At 43.2% G+C, this 24,713-nt stretch overlaps 1 protein-coding gene across 2 annotated transcripts in view; it reads right to left on the bottom strand.

Annotated features, from left to right (window-relative positions):
• Positions 1–3,549: 3,549 nt before the first annotated feature.
• Positions 3,550–24,713, bottom strand: part of LOC138267857 (hydroperoxide isomerase ALOXE3-like) — a 211,166-nt gene continuing 190,002 nt past the window's right edge. For both annotated transcript variants that reach the window (XM_069217078.1, XM_069217079.1), the window contains 4 exons: positions 7,045–7,166; positions 6,488–6,588; positions 5,534–5,704; positions 3,550–4,222 (listed from right to left, as the gene is read on the bottom strand). In XM_069217078.1, coding sequence (XP_069073179.1) covers positions 4,043–4,222; positions 5,534–5,704; positions 6,488–6,588; positions 7,045–7,166 — 574 coding nt within the window. In that variant the 3' untranslated portion in view covers positions 3,550–4,042. The remainder of the gene's footprint in view (positions 4,223–5,533; positions 5,705–6,487; positions 6,589–7,044; positions 7,167–24,713) is intronic.

The following is a 24,713-nucleotide window of genomic DNA, read 5'->3' as shown; positions in this document are numbered from 1 at the left end:
TGCGCTGCAGAGGCGACTGCTGAGGTGACAGTGTCGCTCCGATGTTTTCTGAACCAGTTATGCATGCTACGCTTCCCACCCACCTTTCCGGTGCTGCAAGCCCGAGAAGGGTCATGTGACTCACGAAGCCCCTTCAACGCAGAGCTCGTCACTCAGACAATTGCTATCAGTGTCTCATTGGCTGGATGTGCAGTGACACCTTCTCATTGACACCTAAATGGGAAACACCAGGCAGAGGTCTGCTGCCCCCTCTGCACAATGTCACCACTCTTTCTATACGACGGGAGACTAAATAAAATAGACAATGAGACCATTAGGGTGAGTGGGGAGTACTCGTCAGTGAATTCCGCTCCACCGGTGGTTGGCAGAGTAGTTTTGCCAAACTAGAGGCAAAACTCCACCGGCAGAGCAGAGTATACTGACCACTCCTACACCACTTTGTATCCAATAGCATCTTCAAGCTCCTAGTCTCGTCCGCACCCCCCACACACCCCAAGCACAGTACTAAAATCACCCTTCCGAAAGTAGGACATCCTCCAAATAGCAGATAAAATATGGCTCAGTGCTAGTCCTTTTTTGACCAGTCTACGATTTACACAGTAAACTCACCATTTTTCGGAACCACCTGCAGTCTGCTGCCCATACCTCAGACTAGTCCCCGTCCCCTTTCAAATACTTTCTGAAAGAGAGATGCCAAGTAGTTGGACTGAGAGTTAACCTACCAGTCATGCCAGCTCTTTCAGCATCCCCTAGGTTTCCTCCTGCACACCGCTAACATTTTTGTAAAACCTTGCTGGATGTCACCTCCCACATCCAATTCCACTTCTACACCAGTGCCATTCAACTCTACCTGAACGTCACTTGCCCCAAACAGTGTACCACGCTTGTATAGGCCTCAAGGTCTTTGAAACGTAGACAATACTGCTTACTCCAAGAATGAAGTTCTAGTCTTTAGTCCATCTCCTAAAACAGATTGAATCCCTCTGTTCCCCAGCCACACAGCTAGATGCAATTTAATTATGCAGCGTAAAAAGACATCTTTGCATGATCACCCCATTATTTTTAGACCGATTTATTTTGGGCTCTGTACACAGCGACCCTGCTAACCAGGTCCCAATTGCCTAGGCAAACTAAAATTTTCCGGGCCTAAACTTTTCTTTATCTTGCTTATAAGTCACCCTGAAAGTAGGCCCTAAATGCCTGTAGGTAAGGGTGCATGGTATTTAAAAAGTAGGACATGCTTACTTGTGTTTAACATGTCATAGCAGTAAATATCTTCAAAGTTGTTTTTCACAGCACAGTGGCAAGATTGGCTCTGCCATAGACAACCAGTTGATTACATTATAACTCCTTAAAATGGACATCTTCAGTTTGGGAACAGCTAGAACCATGATTTAAGGACTCACATTAATAGTAATTTAAAATCTAATGAGTCAGGTTTTTAAATCACCATTTTGTCAGTGACACTTTCAGAAAATGTGCATTTTCCTGTCTAAGCCTCTAGTAGCCTTTCAGAGTTCCTCCCCAACTGTCACCTGGCAGAACGCTAGCCCCTGCAAGGAGATGTCTATGGCTCACCAGGAAAGGGAGCAAAAGCGCCATGGGTGGGAGATGTGACCTATTCCCACAGGATGGCTTAGGGCAAGTGTCCACCAACTTCACAAGCTTCACAGGGGCATCCCCCGTCATAGGCAGAAGCAACACACCTCAGCCTGCCCTTGTACCAGTAGCCAGAGTGGCATCAATGTGATGGGAAAACCCGTTTCAGAACTGGTTTGAAGGAGGAGTTCCTCAGTTCACTAAACACCTAAGGGGTGTGCCCAGAGCTCTGACCATGGGAAGAAAAGTTCTGCCTTGTTGAATTTTGGCAAAGTACTGTGCAACTGTTAAGGGTCAAACCACTTGGAAACCATGAAAGTGGCTATAGTGGCCCCTGAGAATTGCCCGCCCCCATTGGCCATGCAGTTTCCCCTAGCCACAAAGGAGTGTCAGGCATAAAGGTGGCAATTCTGGGTTTCTTCTTCAGACCACTTTTGGATCTATACAAGACAGAAGAACTGCACCTGTTTTGAACCTGTGGAGAGACACCCCAAGGGCTGGACCTACTCCCACTTGTACCCAAGACTGAAGAGTGGGCTTCAAGTGCTCCTTGGCTCCCTGGATCGATTTAAAACAGCTGGCTTTGGGGATGGAAATGCAAACCACCAGAGGCAAGATAATGGGGAGGAGACCAGTAGCAAATATGAGATGAAATGATTAGTAAGAAATTCCTGGAACTAAGAAGTGATGAAGATGGTGTGGAGCCCTCTAAGGTGGCAAGAGGTGCAGGCTAGGCAATATAGTAGATAGTGAATGTAGTGAACAAAATGTAAAGCTCAATGAGCATGCAAGTTAACACAAAGCATCTACTAGGGAAGACTGCATCTCACCAGAAGTATGGCTAGGGAAAAAAGTGAACCAGTGTCCACATCAGCTCAAGTATGAGATTCTGCATGTGAAAAGAAATCCAAGCCGAGAGGGACAGGATGTGCCACTGGACGATGGAAGGGTTGGGAGAAGTCAGGATCGATCCAGTTCATAGAATGGTTCACAAATTAACACTATACAAGTTAACCAGGAAAGACCACGTGATGGGTTTGATACATATTCATCAGGACAGGAAGTGGCACATGAAATCAGATCAGAGGGTCAGCATAGGAAGAACAGCCATGACCAAAACAATAAGAATGAATGAGCAAAACTAGAAATGGGAAAACAGGAAAGGAGCGGTAACCAACAGTAAAAACAGGGGTAAAGTGGTGAGGAACTAGGGCGACACAATCTTGCCTCAATGCAGTGATATAAAACACATTTCAGTGAATGCAACATGAAAAGTGACACGTGAGTTGTTTAAGGAAGCATTATCTTTTCCTTCTCCCCATACCTAGGCTCAATTGTAACCGACTTTTATGTAACAATTTAATTAATTATGGAATTATAGTCTCCATTTATTTCAGGAAAGCAATGCATCAGATAGCAGTGATTTGCAAAGGAGAAGTACAGACCTGGATACAGAGGTTGGTATGGATGGATAGATAGAGCAACCTGGCAAACCAAGCTACATCATCTGTTAATATTGACAATATTAAGGTACTTTATTTCACTGATGCAGGTGTATCATTATGGCAAAGAATCTAAAGTCTGGTTGGATACACAGAGTACTGCATTTTTACCAGCACGTTTGTCTTCCAACCATGGCAATTATTGAACGACCGACTGAGTAATTCTCTGTGCGGGCATATGCATAGGTGCGTCATATTTGTCACAGTGTGTGTTTTTATGCATTCTCCCTCTAACAAATTGCTCGTCAATATGGTGAAGTGTGCATAACCTTAGTCTTGTTGATGGTTACTTACATCCACCTGAATCTACCTCTTGTACTCACGTCCTTCACCTCAATCACTACAGACCCAGAGTAACATTTTCGCCAATGATCACCTGTAAAGGCACGTGGACACAAGTACACATTTCTAAATAGCTAAGAAAAAGGACAAATTTTATGGTAATGTCTCGAATTTGAAAAGCTTGTTTATTAAAGGCTCTTACAAACAGGAACAGATAATCAGCGTGCCTGCATTTGCATACACAATATTGTTCGCTCTGTTATTTCGTGAATGGTGACAAATTTGCAGCAAATACACATCACTTCCTCTTAACGAATCGATCTTTAAAACCTAGAGGAACAGGGAAATCTGGTTTCTTCATCTTTTAAGTTCTTCTAAGGCAGATGTATAGAAGATGCCAGGTGTCAATTAGCTCTTTTTTGTAAACAAAATGCATTGCTTTCTGTGAATGCTTCTCTTGCTGAACTTGACCTATTCCCAAAAACAGGCGGTTTCTGTTTTTAGTTCCTGCAACACTAGAGCCCTTGACGTGACCCCTGACCAAGGTCCAGTGATGCTAATACTTGACCGGTCAGAATCTAGAACAGAGTGGGATGTGAGCCAAGAGATGCAATTTCCTTACTAGGAAAGATTGTGGGATGTTCTTGCTGGTTGTTTAGTTATATGGAGACGCTGTTCTCAACCACTTTGGGGTTCAGGTAGGTGTACTTGAGAGGCAAGGATTTGTTTCTGCTTTCAATCTCGGCGGATATCTGAGACAGGCGTTCCTGGAAAGCCTTGATGCACCGTTTGGGTTCCTCTTCTGTAAAAAGTTCGTCAGGGAATGTGCCTAAAGGCCTCTAAGGAAAAACAAAATGTAATTTTATAAATAAAGAAAATACATTAGGGAAGCAAGAAACAAAAGCAAGGGACACTGGTGAATATTTAAGGGATCATGTTAGTTTAGAATAGCCTAACATGGAATCAACCTTACTTGCCTCTCAGCTCCTTGTGCTGCTCAGTGGTTCTCTTACCTTTTAGCTCACTCTAAGATATCACCACTGATCCCATGACAACTCTTGGTCTCTCAAGGGTCTACCCTTGGCCAGTTACTATTCTTTTTATAAGCCAGCTCCCTTCAATGGCATCTCCTTGGCTTCTAGTATCACCTTTACACGGTCTGTACAAATATCTTTTCACACCCTCTACACATGAATCTGACTGCTTCTCTGATCAGATGTTGGATTCGTCTCATGTCTCTCATTTAGCTTCCCACAAGCTGAGGTTCTTCACTTTCTCTCCACCTCCACATCCCAGTGTCCATTTCTATAGACTTTCATTAAGACAGCTAAAATTTCTCATACTCAGAAGATTTAGTGTGAACCCCAAGGTTTCTAGCTATCACAGAAACTGCAGCACAGGACCACATGTTAAATGTAAGAAAAATAGCCACGTCTCCTTTTTCATACTAGCAAACGACTTTACCTCCTCCATGGCCACCCTAAAAAGCCCGGTTATCCACTAGACAGGGTATGGAACTGTGCCTCCAAAGACTTACACAACCTGCCAGGGCACAAGGTCACCACTCCCTTTTTGCCAAGGCTGGGTTGTTCTTGTCGAAAATCGACCCTCTATAAATCATTCAAAATCACATAAAGTGGCCACAGGACCTCTCCAGATAAGCTTTTCAGTGGCGTGCCCAGCTACACTCCCCCTCAGAACTCACTGGTTACACCCAACCCACAGCGTACAGCACATACATTCCATTTGCACCAGTCTAGTCTCCATCACTGGAACTCACTGATTCCAAAGAATGCCTCACACTCTGCTTCAAAAATCACTCTAAAAAAAACACCCAATAAGTCTGTAAATGCAATTAAAGCACACTGATAAAATTGTAAATAGGTTTACCTTGATACTATACTAAGTATAATTGTATTATTTTTGGTGTGTTGCATTCTCTATTAAAAAAGCAGCTGTTTGGTTTGAAGAGTGAATCACCTTTCTGGTTTATTCCCTCATACACTACCTACATAACACTCCACCTTACAGAAGACACTGTTGGACAAAATGTCATGCCAGTTATTCTTAAGTAAACAACTCACGAGTGGGTACTGTTTAACCTCAATTTAGAACTCCTAACATGTGCAAGGAGAGAATAGGATGCTTACCATGTCACCAGGCTCAGTACTCAGGAGCCGGACAGTCACCATTGAGCTGGCAGTAGTGCCCACCTCTGGCAATATCTCCAGGACACTTTCCAGGGTTGCTCTACCTTTGGTCTTCGGAGGAGGCTGTCGCATTGAACTGGGACTGTTCGGCATCCAGGCAAGGAAATCAAACTATCGTGGCAGAAGCCAGAAAGAAAGAAAAGTTATGTTAATTAAGTAGATTTATGTAGCACCAACAGACACAGGGTTGTCAGTGTGATATAGGAAAATATTTTTTCACTAGAAAATCCTACATATGCTACATCAAAAATTATTCCTAGATAAACAAGAGCTCATGACAGGAATCCTCGTTTGCTGGGTATATCACCGTTGGCGAGAAGTTTGGAAAAGTATCTGCTTTAGTCAGGAGCATGAATGTCAGTTTCTATACAAGGAATTATCACAGACCAGGGAATATTTCTAAAATGATATGAACAATGAGTCCCTGCTTAAGGCATCCTCTCCCAGCTGGTACCGTACCATCTTTCAAAACAGGTCCTGGTTACTAGAGTGCAAAGGGGAACAACACCTGCACAATGACCCACCGTGAGTAAAGGCTGTCCAGATTGTCTACATTCAGATTTGCACCAAATGTGCACCACGCAAATTAGTGAAGACTTAAGGAATCCTGAACTTTCCCATCCAGAGCAATAGCCTCGGGTAAACCTCTGGACTGCCTCAGGTCAACTTCCAATGTAACTCACTAGGTGCTTTACTGATCCCTTGTACAGATGTATGTGTGTGAGATTTATATCTGTCTCCCCTAGACTCGAGATCACAAACTACATACACCATACCACTGCTTGTTCTTAAACACCTTAAAGATGTAAATGGTACAGATGAGTTTTCTAGACTAACACTCCTTTGGTTATTTTCCCCCCCACCACCTACAGTACCAGAAGCATTCACAATTACCTGCCCACTGTTGACAGCAGCATGCTGAGCGGAACTTGTGAAAATGATCATAGTGAGATACTTGATCAATTCAGGGCGTGTCTGTAGATAAGATGGCACTCCTGAAAGAAAAATACCACAAAAAATTTAGGAAGACACATTTAACTGTTAGATCCTGTGCATCAAGGATCACCTGCAGTTGTGTGGTTGAAACGATGTGTGGAGTATTTAATTTTGGCAAAGTTACTACAGATTTACATTAAGGTGCTATAATCCAGTGGCAAGGACTGCATTGTTGAAAAGGTTTTATGAGTTCTATTACATTGAAAAGGGGAACAGAATTAAAGATAAGATTGGGTTCAGAACCCAAATTTAGCTTTTTAATAGGATTTTAAAAAATGCAGTGTATAGAAACGTTTCAATTCTTAACTTTGGATGGCACTTTAAGCATATAAGCTCCTAAAACCTTTGATTTCACAGTCCATCTCAATGTTGCGAGTCCACTATCAAGCCATAATGGTGACAATGTGAATGGGGAGGATGAACAAACACTTGGGGACAAGGTCAAGCAATCATACCTGAGGACTCCCTTTCCAGGAAGCCTTCTTTGAAGATCTCCCTCACCCACGCTTGAAGCTCCTGGTCCTTCTGGATACTCTCATCACTCTTATAGTAGAAGTCCACAATGCCAGACACATAGCTAAGAGAAAATGGAGTAGTGTCAGTAGGTGAAGGACCATATGCAACACCTCCAGATCAAGCTCTACCTCTTACTACAGAGAAAGTAAGCATTGTACACCTCACATTTTTCAGCATGTGTTTATAAGTCAACAGTATAACAGTAGTTCGGCTTGTGTGTCTTACAGAGAGACACCTTCTTGGGTCAGCAGACCACCAGGTCTAAGCACCTTTTTCAATGCAGCTTGTTTCCCTAAAAAGGAAACACGGATGCATTTAAAAGTTTTATTTTTTGAAAATGTTTAAATTTGGGAGTGGTTTCCATGGCCCACCTCTTATTCCCTTAACAAGATTTTTTAAGTTCACAAAACAAATTTGGACGGGGGTGGGGGGGGGGGGGGGAAGAGGGCCTCTGGCATGAGATTCTACTTCATTACCCATTTATAATAAGAGTAAAACCTTCTTGCATTATGAGCAAGTTGACCCAATCCATCTAATCCAGAGAAAGGACCACATTTATGAAGTGTTGGTGAAGCACAGCAGGTGATCTTGATGCGCTTCCCTGCTTGAAAAGGAAAGGGCAGGAATGCACTGCATCTAGGTGATCGCACTAGACAGCCAAAATGTTGCCACCACAGTTGTAACGAATAGGTCTGCTCTAACAGAGGCACTCTTGCACCATGCACTGTCTGCAGAATTGTTTTTGTGCATGAAGAGACACCTTCCTGCACAAAAAGATTCCAGGTGTTCTTTCTTTTTCAATATATGCTGCATTTGTATCACATGTAGAAAGTGGAAAGAATGAGGAGAAATGAACATATTTCTGCCCATTGCGCCTCCACTGGGTAGGTGTGTGATTTTGGTAAATCCCCGGGTTCACAGGCTCTCAAATCAGGGGATTGATCAAACTCCATGGGTGTTGCAAGGGAAAACCCACTGCAGTGCACATGGAACACCTCCCTGTTGCAAAGTAAGGAAACACAGCGACTTGCGCGGTCTTGCCTTACTCCATATTTATGAGGCCTTTCAAAGCCACATCAGGTGTCTTTGCTTGACCCAAGATATATTTGAGGGGTTTGCGCTCCCCTTGCAATACTAAGTTACAGATTAGAAGCACAAGCCTCTAATAAATATGCTCCCAAGTGTCTGATCTTTGAGTATACATGTAGAGTAGCCACATTAACACTGCTGTATCAAGTGGAGGTGTGATCAGTGTACACCACAGGGGAAGTTGGTGTCAAATGTACAAACCTATTTTAAAAATTGAAATACTGAGTTCATTTACATTTTAGGAATCCGCAAATTTACTGACCCCTAAAATGGGATTATGAACCCATTATGATTAACTGTTTGGAAGGGGCTTGTTATAGGTGTCCCTTTTAATTTCCTCATCAGTACAAAATAACTGAAATCTGGTTGCAAGACATTGAAAAATTTGACTCCTGATTTGAGGCGGGGCCTGCAGCAAGCCGAAAACACCTTGCCTGCTCCCCAAATTAAGATATCCACATGAGAGTAGGAGCTATAAAAAGGGAGTCTTTGCAAAGAGCACTGATCATTCCCACTCTCCCCAGAGAATGATTAACAGTAACGCAGGATGTTGAAAACAAAGATTGTTTGCTGTGCATGGAAAGATTCTCTTTGGAAGATAGGACATGAACGAAGAAAAACAAATTTCACTTTTAAGGGTCTTCGGAAATCATTTTTTGTTCTGCTTGCAAAACTGTTTGCCAGGTAGCTTGAGTGTTCTCTTATATGCTAGATTCAGTTCGCAGTTACAGGACTGGGTGTGTTCCATGGAACTATGAAAGTTGGGCAAGTCAGGCCTTTGCACAGTTAGTGCCTTGATTAAACCCACGTTTGGCACCTGTCTTGGTCCTCTTCACAGCTTCTTTCCAGGGTGCTGATGTTGTAATCTCACTGGGGCACCCTTTTGTATTTGGCTAAGGAGAACATGCACCTTGCTCTGTTCCACTCTATTCAAGACTGTTTTAAATGTTTTGTCTCAGCAAACAGAACAACCATGTACGCTCAGTGAGGAACCCTTCCATGGTGGTAAGGCAAGCCCTCTGATCATGGCTTCAAGGTAAGGATACATCCCTCAAGTGTACCATTCCTGAAAAGGAACGGACCTTTCACTGGGCCAAGACTGACAGATGGCTGCAAAAGTTTATTAAATGGACACGTCTTTTTTGCCTTTCACTGGTAAAAGCGAAGGCCTATTGGCAGCTGATGGTTTAAAAAAGAAAAATGCCTAGATCTAGCATTTTACTCTTTCCACATGATGTAGGACATGGATCGGGAACATATATGGGGATGGCAAGTAAAACACACTAGAGCGATGGAAGGTGAAGAGAAGTTTATTGAATCTAACACCCCAGCCAGAGAACATCACTGATCCAGCCATCAGGATTCACCTGATGGAATGTTGGTAAGAAACATTGTAAATAGAGCCATTAGGGGGTGGGGGGAAGGGGGGAAACAAGGACAAAGAAGGAACCATTACAGGAGATACTACACATCCCATTTTGTTACTGAACAAGGAGAGGGTCTATGCAAGGAAGGCAAAATGGGAGGGGAGAGGTCCTTGCATAGAGGATAAGAGCATGGTTAACCACAGATGAGGAAGAGAAGGGGGTGGATACAATAACCTGAAAAGGGGAGATGCAGTGCATGAAGAAAATTATTACTGTTCACATACATCTTGTGAGCTGTAAAGGGTGGGAAAGTAATGTCATTACAGATCTATGCCACCCGTAGAAACCATAGTATAAACACAACTTTGTTCACATTAGAAGGCACAATGAACTACTCTTCAGTCTCAGGCATAGTCCCCCAAATATCATTATGGTCTGATGGGCTGTGTTCATACTCTAAAGGGAAATCTCCCTGAGTTGTCCTGGTTTTTAAGTGACTGATGACCAATCAACAGTACCACATAGTTTGTCTTTATGATTGACATTGTGGCTGGATGTATTCATGACCATAGAGTGGCTTAGTAAATCTATTGTTCCTAGATTACATATCCTGCCATCATCACTTTTCATAGCATTGCAAAATAGTTTGACTTCTTTTATGGCTTTCACAAATTGAGTCTTTTGCACACCCAGTGGGAGCTTTAATCTTTACCAAGTTTCCTACTGCAATCTTCAGCCTCTTAGCATGATTTTCTCGGCCATACTTCTCATCCCTTGATATTTGATTTCCAGCTGTCTCCATGGCTGCCTAGCATTTACATCAATCCATCCCTTTTCCCATTTCACCCATGGCAGGAATGGACGCAAATTAGGTTTCATTCCTTTTAATTCAAAGTGTGTTTTCAGGGTGCTTTGGTGAGGTGAAATTCAATATCTCTATTGACAATCTCAGTTTTCCAATTAAGATTGTTGATTTTAGCCAACTCAATTCCTTCCTTTAAAGTCTTGTTAAACAGTTCTACTGCTCTACTAGCTTCTGGGTGGTATAGTGCTGGTCATAAATATGTAATGCCATTCTGCTATAGGAATGTTTGCATTTCCTTAGAGCAAAATTATACTCCATAATCAGTATTTATGAGGGTAATCCTCTCTCAACTATCTAACAATTTTGTAACACTGCTGTAGCTAATGTTGGAGGTAATGTTTCAATTTCAGACCACCTTGAGTACAGATCTATTAAGTCTGATGTGGGGTGTGGCATTTTCACCTGCCAAAGCACTGATCTTCAGAGCCAATTCATCCCAGGGGTGCTTTGAGAGCTTGTGTATGTGCATGGGTGGTTTCCTTTAGATAACATGGTCACTCATTGTATGGTACACACTCCCTTATGCACCTTTCAATTTGAATGTTCATTCTTAGTCTTTCTTTGGTCTTAGACATGCCAAAATGACCTTTGTGTGCTCCGTTGATGAGCGGTTGTCTCAAGTTCCTAGGGGCAGGGGCGGAGGAATACATTTAGTGCCTCTGAATAGACACTAGTCGTGTTTTGCTAATTCATCTTTAAAGCACCAAACTGCTCTTAATTCTTGTTTGATGGCATTCTTCATTGGCCATTTACTGTTCATATATTTTAAGACCATTTTCAGAGTCTCATCCTCCCCGAGGTTAATTTTCCCCATTCGGTTGGTTATCACACCTTCAGATATCATGTACACATTCGAAAAGGCTACCTCTTCCACATCACTTTGGGGAGTTTCACCTAAGATACTGTTTGCGCTGGGAGGTAGTCTGGAAAGACAATCCACTGCCTTAGTTTACACTCCTGGTATGTACTGGACAGTGAGCATGCATTCTTCTAGGTTGCTAAACCATTTTCTGATGCAGCTTGAAATTCCATCTACACCTTTCTTCTCAAAGATTTTTTTTTTTTGTGGTTACTTCTGATTTTAAATTCACCACCCAAAAGAACTTAAGTTGTTGAAGGGCCCAACATATGGCAAACGCCTCCATTTCAATCAGAGTAGTTGGCTTCTGCACCATATAATGATCTTTAGGCAAAGGCTATTGTGATTTCAGCCTTTCCATCATTTGGGATAGCACAGCTCTGAATCCTTTTGTGCTGGCATTGGTGGTTACTTTTACTGTTCTTCCTGGAATAAAGGCATTCAGCTTGGGTGCATTCCTAAGACATTGTTTTATATCCTGGAATTTGTCACATGTAGTGTTCCACATTAATCCCATTCTGAATTTCATCAGTGATCTCATGTGGAATATTCTTTCAGCAAAATTTCGAATGAACTTGCTACAGAACTCAACCATTCCAAGAAATGTGCAAAGTTCATCTTTGATGGATGGAGTTGTCATGTCTGATAGAATTCACCTGGTCTTCATTGGGTTTGATTCCTTTGCTTGAAATGGTATGCCCCGGGTAGGCTATTTTTGGACATGCAAATCTACATTTATCCATTCTCAGTGAAGCTGAATTTCTTAAATCTTTCAAGCACCTGCTCAACTCTTTCCTGGTGTTCTGTGTCGGTCGCCCCACAAACCAACACATCTTCCTGGTACTAAAACACTTCTGGAGTGTCAGAGTATAGTTGACATGGCTTTCTGGAATACAGAGGATGCTGAAATTATCCCAAAATGCATGCTTTCAAACTTATAACCACCTTCATTAAGCCTCTGGAGCATATGTCTTGTGATTCTGGGTGAAGTCTGATCTGATCTGATAATACGCTGATGCCAAGTCGAGAGTTGAAGACTTTGGCCCCTTTTAAGGCTGTGAACATGCCTGCAATTGTTGGTAGTGGAAACTTGTCCACCACCACTTTTGTTTAGTGCCCTTAAGTCAATACATAACCTCACCTTGTCAGCTTTTGGTGTCACAATGATAGGGGCTAGCCACTTTGTGGCTTCAACTGCTTTGATGACATTTTGTTCACATAGTTTTACCAATTCCTTTTTCATGTCATCTTGAATGCTTACTGGTAAACGCCGGACTTTGGAAACAATGGGGGTTGTGTTCAGCTTCACTTTTATTTTGTGAACGTAAGTTTTGAGACATCCTAGTTTTTCAGTGAATACTTCTTTAAATTTGTTTACAAAACAATTTAACTGGACAGCTTGAACTTTGATTTAAGGTGAAGCATTAGGGTCCAAAATTACTCCCAAGTTTTTCAACTGGCAAGCTTCGAATATGGTCATCCTTTTCAGCCACACACTTTATTTTGAGTTCCAGTCCCACCGTACTGAACCGTTGCACAAAAACAGCATCTTATGTTGATAGGTTGACACCCATATCCACCAGGTTGTATGTCCATGTTTAGTAACTTTAGCCGGTTTACAAATTTACTGTTGAATATCTGGTCGGAAATAATTCAACAGTGGTTATCTATTTTTGATGTCTTTGCGATTACCTTCACCTGAATCATCCATTTTCAACACATTTCTTAAACTTTAGAGATTTTTTTCACAATTTTGTAATATCTACCACACAAAATAAATGTCATTCTTGTCACAAAACTCCATTACCTCATTTTCTTTTTTTTTTTGGGGGGGGGGGGGGGGGGGGGGAGAAGGAGGTGGTTCATCCTTGAGTCGCAACTCTTCTCACCTTATGTTCCATATTAATAAAAACTGATCACAAATATGCTCATCCATAGTAGCACCAAATGTACACAATGCTGTTAACATTCTCAGATCAGACAAATCCTATGCTCATCCTCGGATTCCTTTTACCAAAATGATACCTTTCTAGAATGGTACATATCTTGGCCTAAAAGTGTGTCTAGTTTCTTTATATATATTTCACAAGCATTCAAGTCGTTTTCCTCCTCCGCATATAGATCTGGGATATGTTCTAGTACAGCCTTCCCTTCAGCTCCTAGGCAATGTGCAGTAATGCCACTTTACTTTCAATATTTGTGTTAGGACCATACATATGTTAATTGTTAGTGTTCATGAAAAATTGGGTTTGTGATGTTTTGCATTGTCAATGATGTGTGTGAACAGATTTATGTAATTATGTCAAGTGTACTATATGCTGCAAGGAAATTAGGCCCAATATGAATGTGTCCCCACAATATTAAAACTTTCACACCATGTAATAGGAGCTAACAACCACAAAATAAAGTGCACAATATACAATAGACATGTACACTTTCACCATAAACATTCATAACAGAATTTATACATATGATTTCGTAAACTTCGCACTTGTATAGCACACTACTCACCCGTTAGGGTCTCAAGGGGCTGAACTCATACCACTGTGGAACCCCTCCTGGCTTTTCCCTGTGAGGCGCCCACTCCTGGGCAACCTCCAGAGTGAAGCCAGGCATCCAAGCACTGTCAGGGTTGTTGTGGAGATTAAGCAAGCTATTGCCCAGAGTTAGAGTGGGACCTATTAATTATATTAGGCACTGAGGTGAGAATTATCTGCTCCAAGGGAATTAAGCCCAAGACCAGCTGAGGCGGAAATTGAACCCTGGTCCCGGGCCAGATCTCTGCATCAGGGTCTGCCGCTCTAACCATTGTGCCACACTTCTCCACTTTGTACACCATTTTTTGTCATCACCAAAGTAACGGTCTGTGCAAAATATGGTCCTATGGCACAAGTAAAAGGTGGATTCTTAGTGTGTGGATCACTGCATTTCCGCACAGGATCCACAGTACTCCGGAGAAATGAGGCTTAATAGAAACTTCTGCTCTTTAATAATCCAATATCACCCATTTTAAGACATCCACCAGATGGCGCTGTGTAAAGAAAAGCTCTTTATAGAATCGCTCCTTCCTTGACAGGAAAAGGAATTAGTCATGTGGGATAACACTATCGAGTTGGAATGAAGGACGACGGGTAAAAAGGTGGCGAGGTAAGATTTTCTGTTGATAGTTTACTATTTTATTACTATGCCGTGCTGATACAGGGAATACAGTGGGAGACTTTAGATTTCATGGCGCACACTGCATCGGTGATCACAAGGTTTTCATCAATGTTTCAGGGTCTGAATATGCTGTGCTGAGGAAGGGAACACAGCAGGAGAGTTGGGGCCTAATTAAATCTTGGTGGTGTTACCACCAACCCACACTGGCAGCGGGCTTAGTCAATGGTGTTCCACCTGTCATTTATATGCATTGTGGCTGAGTTGAAGACCGCAGTGACCGAGTGCTCTACTAAGCCATATTTAGATGTTGCAGTTGTACATGCAGTGTCCTGCTGGCTGTTTGTTGAGTGAGGACATCACTGGTCCCAATAGACATCAGACAATGGCAGTAGCTATGGAACACAGGTAAGCCACACACACTACCCATCACGTCTCCCTTCATCACACACACCACCACATACATAACATCCATTGCCATTCAACCATCACATGTACATGCCACAAACATTGATGCACATCCATGACAACACACACCAGTGATACTGCACCCACAAATGACAACCACCACCAACATCTACACACATGACAATGACTGCCACACACCGTGCACCAACACAACGTCCATACCATATGCAAGTGGTACACATACTGACAACTACATCATACTAAATCTCCCTGCACCTCATCCCAGCCAATCTGATTGCACACACACACAGAGTTAGACACACGACTATGCACAATACAACAGGTAAAGGTCCCCTTGAAATGTGCACACATCGGCACAGTTGACAAGTGTGAATCTACTGGCAATGAATACTGGCAAAATGACAGTTGTGTATGTGTTTTATGTGTTGTATGCCAGTGTCCCCATTTGTGTCTGACCCACGCATGTCCCCGACCTATGCAGGTCACAAATTTTTACAAATTACTGTGACGTGTATGTCTGCAGTGGTTCCAAGCTCATGTGCAGTCAGGAGCTACTACAAAAGTACACAATGCACACTGCCTACATTTGTGTCCAGTGAGGGGATTGTGTTTTCTCTGCAGTCCCGTGGCAGCAGAGGTTCCTGTCCAGTCATGTCCAGCTTGAAACAAAAGTTGAATCAGGAGAAACTTTACCTCTTCCCCCTCCGCCCCCAAGCCCCCAATAAGTGGAGGTCAGACAGCCACATTTTGCTTGGCAGCATGGCACATACAAATCTGCTCCGTGGTAAGTGTGGCTGGAGTTCTGCTATCAGCCACACTTCCCCATTGTGCCAATGCAGCAGATGGGAATGCTTGGCGGAATTGGTGGGATTTGGATGGGTTGAGGTCATAAAACCACCAGGAACTTAATACAGCAGTTGGACTGGTTTGCAGAGGGAAAAACGACTTAAATATTACCGTCAAGATCTAAAGTCAGGCCCTTCAATTTCATGGCACACTGTGCTTGGCATCGGCGGTGACAAGGGTTTTCTCAACCAATCTTTCAAGCTCTGTGAAGAGCCTTGCTCTGCAGCAGCAGCTGTGAGAAGTCGCTTCAGGTGATTAGAATGATCTAAATGCCGCCCGCTGTTGAAAGCACCACAAGCATGCGATGAATGTGAGCCAGCAGGCTGTCAAAACAAGTGTTCAGAGGCTCGAATAAGAGCAGAGAAAGGGGGCTGGCTCACTAGCACCTTCCACCAAGGGTTATAGTCGCAAATATATCAGCTAGACACAGGACTATCACTGCTCGACATTCACCCAACACAGGCATGATGCAACCTGACCATAAAGTAATCAATAAGTTTGAACTTTAAGAGGAATAAATCCTGTTACATGCACTATATACCAGTAGTTCCCAGCCTTTGGGGGTCCGTGACTGCTTAGAAAATGTAATATTAACAGATTAGGTCGGTGGCTTTCAGTGGGGGTCGCAGGGTTCCATTACTGGTAAAGTGGGAGGGCCACAGAACTCAAAAGGTTGGGAATCACTGCTATATACCACTGTCAGAGGCTGACTAATTATCCCACAGAAGGAAGTAAAGACTGAGCTATTCACAACACGGAAAAGAATAGAACTCCTCTCACTAGTGCAGCGCTCCTTCAAACCCTTTGGCTCTGCAAAGACACCCTGACACACAAAATTCCCAGAGTGTGAAATAGGAAAGTCATGGCCTCACTGAGAGGTTTTAAGTCTGAGCAACATTCAAACCAGACTTCATATCAGACAAGCCACTTACGAACTGGCGTGTTCTCTACCCAATAGCTGCATCACATCCAAAGACAATTTAGAGCGATGGAAGGTGAAGTTTTTTTTAATAGAATGCCAAAGCACATCACTAGTTGACCCTTCCTCAGTAGGCAAGCCCTTATTGGTCAGGATTCACCTGTTGGAATGTTGGTGAGAATCATTGTACCTAGAGCCATGGTGGGGGAGCCAGAACAAGGAGGAAATCATTACAGAAGAGACCACAACAGGTTTGCTCTGATTGCAGTGGTGCAGGTTTCAACTGCAAGTGTTGTGCTTGACTATAAGGACAGGATACCATTCTTGAATGCATGTATATAGATATCTCACAAAATGGACTGGAAGTGAGTTTGCAGGTTTTTTTTTTTTTTTTTTTTTTAAGTGTACATCTAGATATCCCATAGCCAACATTTGAATTGAGGGAAGTCTGTATAAGTTGGGCATTGGTGTTACAAAATAAATGATGCCGCCCCCCCCCCCTTGTGAAATGTGAAAAAAGGGCCTTTGAATCTCCTATATCTCACAGCTGTTCATGTTCTTGTTTATGTGGGACCCTCTGATGGGTTTGGGGAGTCCTGAAAGATTGCTGTCCCCGTACCCCCCCCAGCACGTCCACCAGGCACCACAGGGACATGTTATGCTCTTAGCTGAACTGTACAGTAACTGTCCATTTTAGTGTAGACAGACTTATTACATCTTCCCAAAAGTACAATTGCAGAAAAATATAAAATTGTGCAGTGACCGGAGTCCGCTTTCCCTCTTCCGTGCTTAGTTCTTATCCACTGCCAGGATATACTTATCTCCACATCCTCTTCTAGATGATAACAAATGATGGCTGTGTTCGCCTCTCTGGGCCACCACCCACATGAGTCATGAACCCACTTTATAAGCTTGAGCAGAGAAGTGGTTATCAGTGTGTAAGTATGTGCAAGATGAAATCTTGCAAATAAGGATTATGGCTCTTGACTTTGAATGGAGATAGTTGTGTGCAAACAATAGCATGATGGAGCACTGGGATGGGGAAAATGTGACAAGAAAGTACAAAAGTTGAAATGGCAAAGAGGGTGGGCCAGAGGCGGTTTGTCCGGGAGGGTAGGGGAGCACCACATGTGAGAAACAGAAGATGGCAATACCACTCTTCTATCCCCCACCCCCCGATGTGCGCCCTGCAGTGCCCCAGACCCAGAGGCAAAAGACATGGGGGCATATCCTCCTCTGTCGATTGGCAGCAGAGGACTAGAGTAGTGGCTGGGTGGATGCTCCAACATATGCATGTCACTTTGGCCAGCTGCTTTTCACCAGCCAAAGTGACATGGGCACTTGGAAGCTCTCTACTCAACTGTCTTAAGACAGCTGGGTGATCAAGCACAGGCCTCCAGGGCTCTGGGGGAATGTCCAGCCAGCCTGATCCATCCAATCCAGGCATTTCTCTCATGCTGGTTAACAGCATGACAACAGTGTCTGGATAGGTCAGGGCAGCTTCATAGCAAACTGCAGTTTGCAGGCAGACCGACCGCAGCATGTCCTCGTGCGTGTTAAGTACCTTTTATTTTAACATGGGGATTTGGAGGGAGTATTTATTATTATTATTTATTCGGGGCATTTGGTGGGGTGGAGGGTGTTTTATTTTCTTTTTTGGGAAGTGGTGGGGCACTTAGCTTGCCCCACCACTTTTTAAGGTTGCCAGCCGACCCTGGGGAGGGCTGGAAAACAGGAAGGGTGGCAAAATGCACATTTGTGTCTGCCAGTCAGGTATTAAAAATTGATACAAACTCAGTGTCTTTTTCTCTGCTTACCTTTTACCACAATTAATCATACTACACAGGTGTTTTTGAGCTAAAGGACTGAAGTTAGCTCCCTTTAGTACATCATGCAGAGTTTTACAAATTAAGAAACGTTTATTTAGGCTTATTGGTGCTAATTAACTACTTCGACCAGTTCAGCAAGGCTCCAATCTAATACTTAAGCGGTAAACAGCCAAGTGTTTAACAATTCACTGAATTTAAAATAATCTGACTGAACACAGATAAGAAGAGTTCATAAATTCCAGAGTGTTGGTCCTCGATCATGGACTGATCTGCGACCCCATGTGGTCAAGTTAAATTTAGAACAAGGATAAAAGTGGGCTAAACAGAAGATCCCAATAGATTAGTAGGGGTCTATTTCTTGAATCTGCTAGAAAAGAATAATAGCACAGAGACCAAAAATGTTCTATGCATCAGACAGGCAACCTTAAATTGGACTCATTTGTCCACTTAGCAATGTAATTACACCATACGGGCGATGTTATCAATTTGTTTTTTTTCAAGTTAAAGACTAGCCTTACTGCATCATTTTGGAATTTTTGGAGACTATCCAGACCTCTGTTTTGGGAGACACAGATACACACTGAATTACCATAACACAGACTGGTTGAATGAGTGGACTACAAAACACATTAAGAAAAGAACATCTATGGCTATATCCTCCTAACTGGTTTTAGCTGAAAGGATACAAGTTTGTGTAACAGCTGAAGTCTGAATTCAGCAAGAGATTGTCATCAAGTATGATGCAAAGATTACAGGCAATTTCCAGTTTGTGGGACACTGACCCACTGCATGAGGCCAGTGTTGGTTCCCATATTTTTGTCATTTTGATAATCAACTATATTTGTATCTTGCTAGAATTAATCCATTTTTGATAAATTCTAGCATTTAGGCCATGTCAGAAGTATGCTCAATGAAATTGGCAGAGAAACCGCAAATACATTGCATGTTGTCTGTATAAAAGTAGGTCTTGATTCCATATTCTTAAATCAAATATGCAGATGGACTTAAATCTAAGTTAAAAAGGTATATAGTTGATCCTTGTGCCACCCCAATGAGCAAAGGTTTTGGAGTGGAGTGATCATCCTCTGGAAAAGATCTGTAAAAAGGAAATATTCCATTGTAGAAAAGTCCCACTGATTGCTAGGCCCTTAAGATATTGAAGAGCAACACTATGATCAAACATGTCAAACGATTAGAGAAGTCCTAAAGAAATACAATTTCTCCTTCCTTCCCCCCCCCCCCCCCCAATTCCCCTCACCATCATCCACCACGTGATGTCCTTTGGGACTCTGGCCCTACTGGTTTAAGAGTATTGCATGGAGGTTTACTGCAGGAGGAGAATGCTATCCAGAAGAGGTGATTTGCAGCCAGGAGATTGCACAGGAGCATTCAAGAAAGCAATGTGCCACAGCACAACTTTTGGGGGGTGGGTGGGAAGCAGCCCAAAGTTTACTTTGGTGAGGACTCTTCTGTTCCTGTCAGCCAGTATTCAGCCCTAGTTGCTCCCATCTGACCTCACGCTTACTCAGGCTACCTACCTGATCAAGGAGTTATCAGGGTTGCAGACACCTGCAAGTATTCAAAACCTGCAAATCAAATCCAAAAACCATATAGGTGCAGCAAAGATAGTCACAGTTTAAGATCCACTTCATGTATGCCTCTGTCACAGACCACGTTTGAATGTGTGTGTGATCTGTAAGGGCAGGAAATCCTGACTGAAAGATTCTGTGATAATGGCTATAAAATGTGTTGCTCCAAAGAGCAATCCTGTAGTGCTGAGAATGAAAGAATTAAACCAGATTTCAGATGGACCTTAGTCCCCACCACCTCCAGCAGCTTTGAAGCACTGTGCATTGCACAACTGCAACTCCATTTTCACCACTGGACCTAGGAATCCTGGTGCTTGGGCACCACTAACCATCTGTAGCCACCCCCTGTATTCTCCCTCATTAAGACTACCTCTCACCTCATCTCTTCATGGCCAGCAACTGATGTGCCAGGGCAGACTCGGGCCATTGTTTGGATGTGTGGATGGGTAGGTAGGGTAGGGTTCAGTAAGGGGTGCAAAAGTTCAGAAAAAGGGAAGAAGCCAATTTGTAGTTAAAACTATGCTGGGCAAGTAGCTCTGCTTCACCAATGTGCCTCCCTTATATCCAGCACAACCTTGTTCTGTCCTGACTCACCACCCTCTGCATGAACATATGTGAAAGCCATTAGATGATGGCTCTGAGAACACCCAAATGACCCAGGTAAGTTGTCAAGAGTGTTCGGTCTACTGCATTGTCTTGAGTGGGGAGCTCAGATAGTTACTATAAGAGATTGACTTACTCCCTGAGAATCCTGTTAATCTGATTTCATCTAGTTTCCTCCTTTGTAGATTTTATTTCATGTGTAGTATTAAAGTAATTTTATCTTTAGAAGAGAAATCTCTGGTTGGACATTCCTGTCTCCTATCGAGCACTTAGTAAGCCTTGGACCATTCAACCTGGCTACCCTGAGGGTCAAGTGCTATATGGGTGTATTTGGTGTCCAGTTTTTGGGTCAAACAGTAAGATGGCCACAGGACAAAATGGTAAATGGCTACAGTTGTTACAAATTACTCCCATTAGTCCCATTACTGCTGCTCCACTATGGAACTCCCCTACCCTAAACCAGTTCTCAGAATGAGCCAAAGAGCTCACAACAAAATGTTTGTTGATTGAGGCTGACCCAAAGCCCACTCTTTCTATAATTCTCATACTTTAAGAATTTGTAACATGAGCCCTCACCACAGAAGGTTAATGCTTTCTGTAGCCACACCTAACAAACGAAATGAAGATTAGAATTCCAAAAACCTCTATCCTGCCCTAAAACCTTGAAACTGAAAAATGTTAATTCACAATTGAATGCCTAATTTTCCATTCGGGTTTGTTTCTAAAAGAGCAGGAGGCCTAGCAACTTTTATTCTTTTGAGAAACTTACTTTATAGTTTTATAGTCCACTGCAGAATGGTATACCAGTCAAAAGGCCCTAAACCCAGAGTAGGCCTGAGCCACAGGTGAGGTACTGTAATGATAGGCCTTACATGTATCAATTAGTAAAGGCCTATGAGCTATATTAGACTATTCCACCAATTTAGAGTAGAACAGTCCAATAATAAACAAGGAGCAACAGAAATAAATATTGGGATGTTGGCTTTGAGCTACTCAATGGTTTTCAATTTAGCACTCAGTTCTTCAGTGTTCTAGTAAACCAAAAAGATTTTAATTCTAGCAGTAAAGAGATATAAAAAAAAAACCTGATAAGTTATGTACAGTGAATCATAGGCTTGACAGGGGAGAAAGAAAAGCACCCTCATTTTCATCAAGTTTAAAACAGACTAAGGGTCAGGTCTGGAAATTCAAGCCCTCCTTGAAATAGGCGTAGAATTTGCAACATTAATTCCGTTGTGCATGTCGCACACTTGAAGTTCCAAAGGAAACAGTTGGACTATTAGGATGGCTAAACAGAAGAGAAAGATGTCTATGGCATTTCTGCCACGTCATTTGTGAAGTTTAATACCCAAAATGTCTTTCAAAATAGTTGTGAGAAAATGGACTAGTAGTTGGGGTTGATGGTAGCCCAATAAGTAATAATGTCACCATTGTTAGCTCCCAATAAAAGTTCAGCTCCAATTAATAAAAATAGGGCATCTTAAATGCATAAGATAACACCAAAACAACAAAAATACAATGAGGAGAATTAGACAGATCTGAGGTTTCAAAGTTTTAAACCTAACAAAATGGTTCCAGAAAGCACAAAGTGCCAACTGCAGGCTATTGGTTGTGCTAGACTGGGGCAGAGGCCAAAGTTAGGCAGATTGCAAGCAATTGCCAGTTGGATACAGAGAGTGGGTTTGTCCTAATCAAAAGCTACCTTCTTTCTTAGAAGCAGTTCACCGGTTTGTCATCATAGCAGGCAACAAGTGGAAGCTGGAGCAGGGCTTGAAGGAACCTGGCTGCATTAGACAGGGTCCTGATGCAGCAGTCAAAGGTGGGAGAAGTTTGGGTTTCGGTGTTGATAGAGTCCTCCCGATAGCTGCAGTGACGAAAATGCAGGATGGAGTTGAAATGCCCCTGACTAATTCTGACATACAGTGGAGAACTTAGCAAGAGCTATAGAGAAGTCAGGCCCACCTGTGATGCACACAGAGGATCAGCTTGCAGGTTGGAACCAGTCTTCTGTCAATACCCCAAGTAGAAAGTCTTTAAAAAGTTGAAGTCTCAGCTTTTAGGGTTAGACAGGAGGTGTACACACACTGGCACCAGCACTAAGGTTACCAGACACTCAAGAACAGCACATGAGTCAGGGCTCTCTCCAACAGAAGCCACCAGAAAGGTCCATGGAAGTTCAGCTGATGTAGGATGCTGGCCTGGTTTGTAGTGGTTACCTAAGGTACTTACACCTTATACTAGGTCCAGTCATCCCTTATTAGTGAAATGTAGACAGTGTCTAGAAGCCAGGCTCTCTAGGGGTAGTGTGGATGAGCAGCCAAGGCCTAACTAGGCAAAGCTCATGCAATACCACTGTAGTAACAGTACTCACATGAAAGAAAATACTCAGTTATAAAAATAAAGGTACTTTATTTTGGTGACACAAATGCCAAAAATACCATAGAGACTACACTCCCTTCGGAGGTAATACACAAATTATATGCACTTGTATGCAGAAACAGGTGTAAAAACAGTTAGAAAACAGTGCAAATAGTGAAACATTACAATACATAGCAATGGGCCTGGGGAACACAAACCATAGACTAAGTGGAATGCGAAAGTTGGTTTTCCGCCTAGGCAAGTGTATTGTGTAGAGGGGTGCCTAGAGTATTGTAGAACACCAAAGGTAAGTAATAGAACCCACTCCAGAGCCCAGGAAAGCAGGAGTAAATCACAGTAACTTCCCCAGAACACACAAGAACACATGAAAGATATTGCAAGAACCAGAAGAGACCGCAATACACCAATGATGGATACCTGGACCTGAAGACCATTGGAAGGAGGGGACCAAGTCCAAGAAGCACTGTAGAGTCCAAGGAGAACAGGAGCCCCTGCTAACCCGGACGAAGGTGCATTAGAAGAACCACCAGTGAACAGTCAGTACTGCTCCAAGAAGGTAGATGCGGGTTCCTGGTTGATGCAGAAGATGTCCCAAGCCAGATGGATGATAGCAGAATCCAGCGATGCAAACAAGCCTTGGTACACGCAAAGCTCACGGTTAAAAGAAAATGGCACTGCCTGGGACCGAGAGGAATCTGGTGGACCCTACCCAGGTGGGGAAGCCAGAGGGGGCTCTCAGCAACTCCGAGCCCTCAGAAGACCAGGCAGCATGCACAGGAGTCCCACAGCACGTGGGCAAAGAAGGTGCAAAAGGAGGCCCACACAGAACTACGACACAGGGTCCCACGCTGCTGGAGAACCACGCAGGAAATTGTTGCAGGAGAGTGCGCTGGGAGAAAGAGCTGCACGATGAACTTAGTGGAAGGGTACCAACAAGCTTTGGTAACTGCATAACATGGTGCATGGGGGTAATGTCTTGCGTGGGGAGTCAAGCTCTACCAAAGTTGGACGTTCGAACTACTTCAGTCCACCACCCATGATGCAGGATCCACGCAGCTCATCAGGAGAGGGGTTCCACACAACCAGTTGTCATTGCAGAGGGGTGCCTGCTGAAGCAAGAGTGACTCCTTCACTCTAAGGGAGATTCCTTCATTCTTCTTGTGGAGGAAGAAGACAGGCTGCACAACCGGGAAACAGTTGAAGTTGCTGGCAGGAGCTGAAGATACAATGTTGCAGAAGTAGTCTTTGCTTCTTTGCTGTAGTTTGTACAGATCCGGGAGGGTCCAGAGGCAGTTTCTTCGATAGGAAGGTGAAGTAAAATATGCAGAGGATTCCTGCTGGAGTCTTGCAATTTGAATCTGAAGCACCACCCAAGAGAGACCTTAAATAGCCCTTAAATGCAGATTTGTCAGCTACACAGGTAAGCAACTATCAGGAGAGGGCTCTCACATCACCTGCTGGCACTGGCCACTCAGATGCTCCGAGAGGGCCCTGCCAACTTGGAATCCAAGATGGCAAAACCTAGGTACCCTCTGGAGGAGCTCCGAGCACCATCCTTAGGGTGGTGATGGACAAAGGAGTGGTCATTCTCCTTTTTGTCCAGCTTTGTGCTAGAGCAGCATCTGGGAGACCCTGAACCAGTGTAGACTGGATTATGCAAGGATGGCACCATCTGTGC

The sequence above is a fragment of the Pleurodeles waltl genome, chromosome 12 (assembly GCF_031143425.1).
Source record: "Pleurodeles waltl isolate 20211129_DDA chromosome 12, aPleWal1.hap1.20221129, whole genome shotgun sequence".
In the NCBI taxonomy this organism is placed as follows: domain Eukaryota; kingdom Metazoa; phylum Chordata; class Amphibia; order Caudata; family Salamandridae; genus Pleurodeles; species Pleurodeles waltl.
Note: the sequence above shows the minus strand (reverse complement) of the source record. Positions and strands in the feature narration are given on the sequence as shown.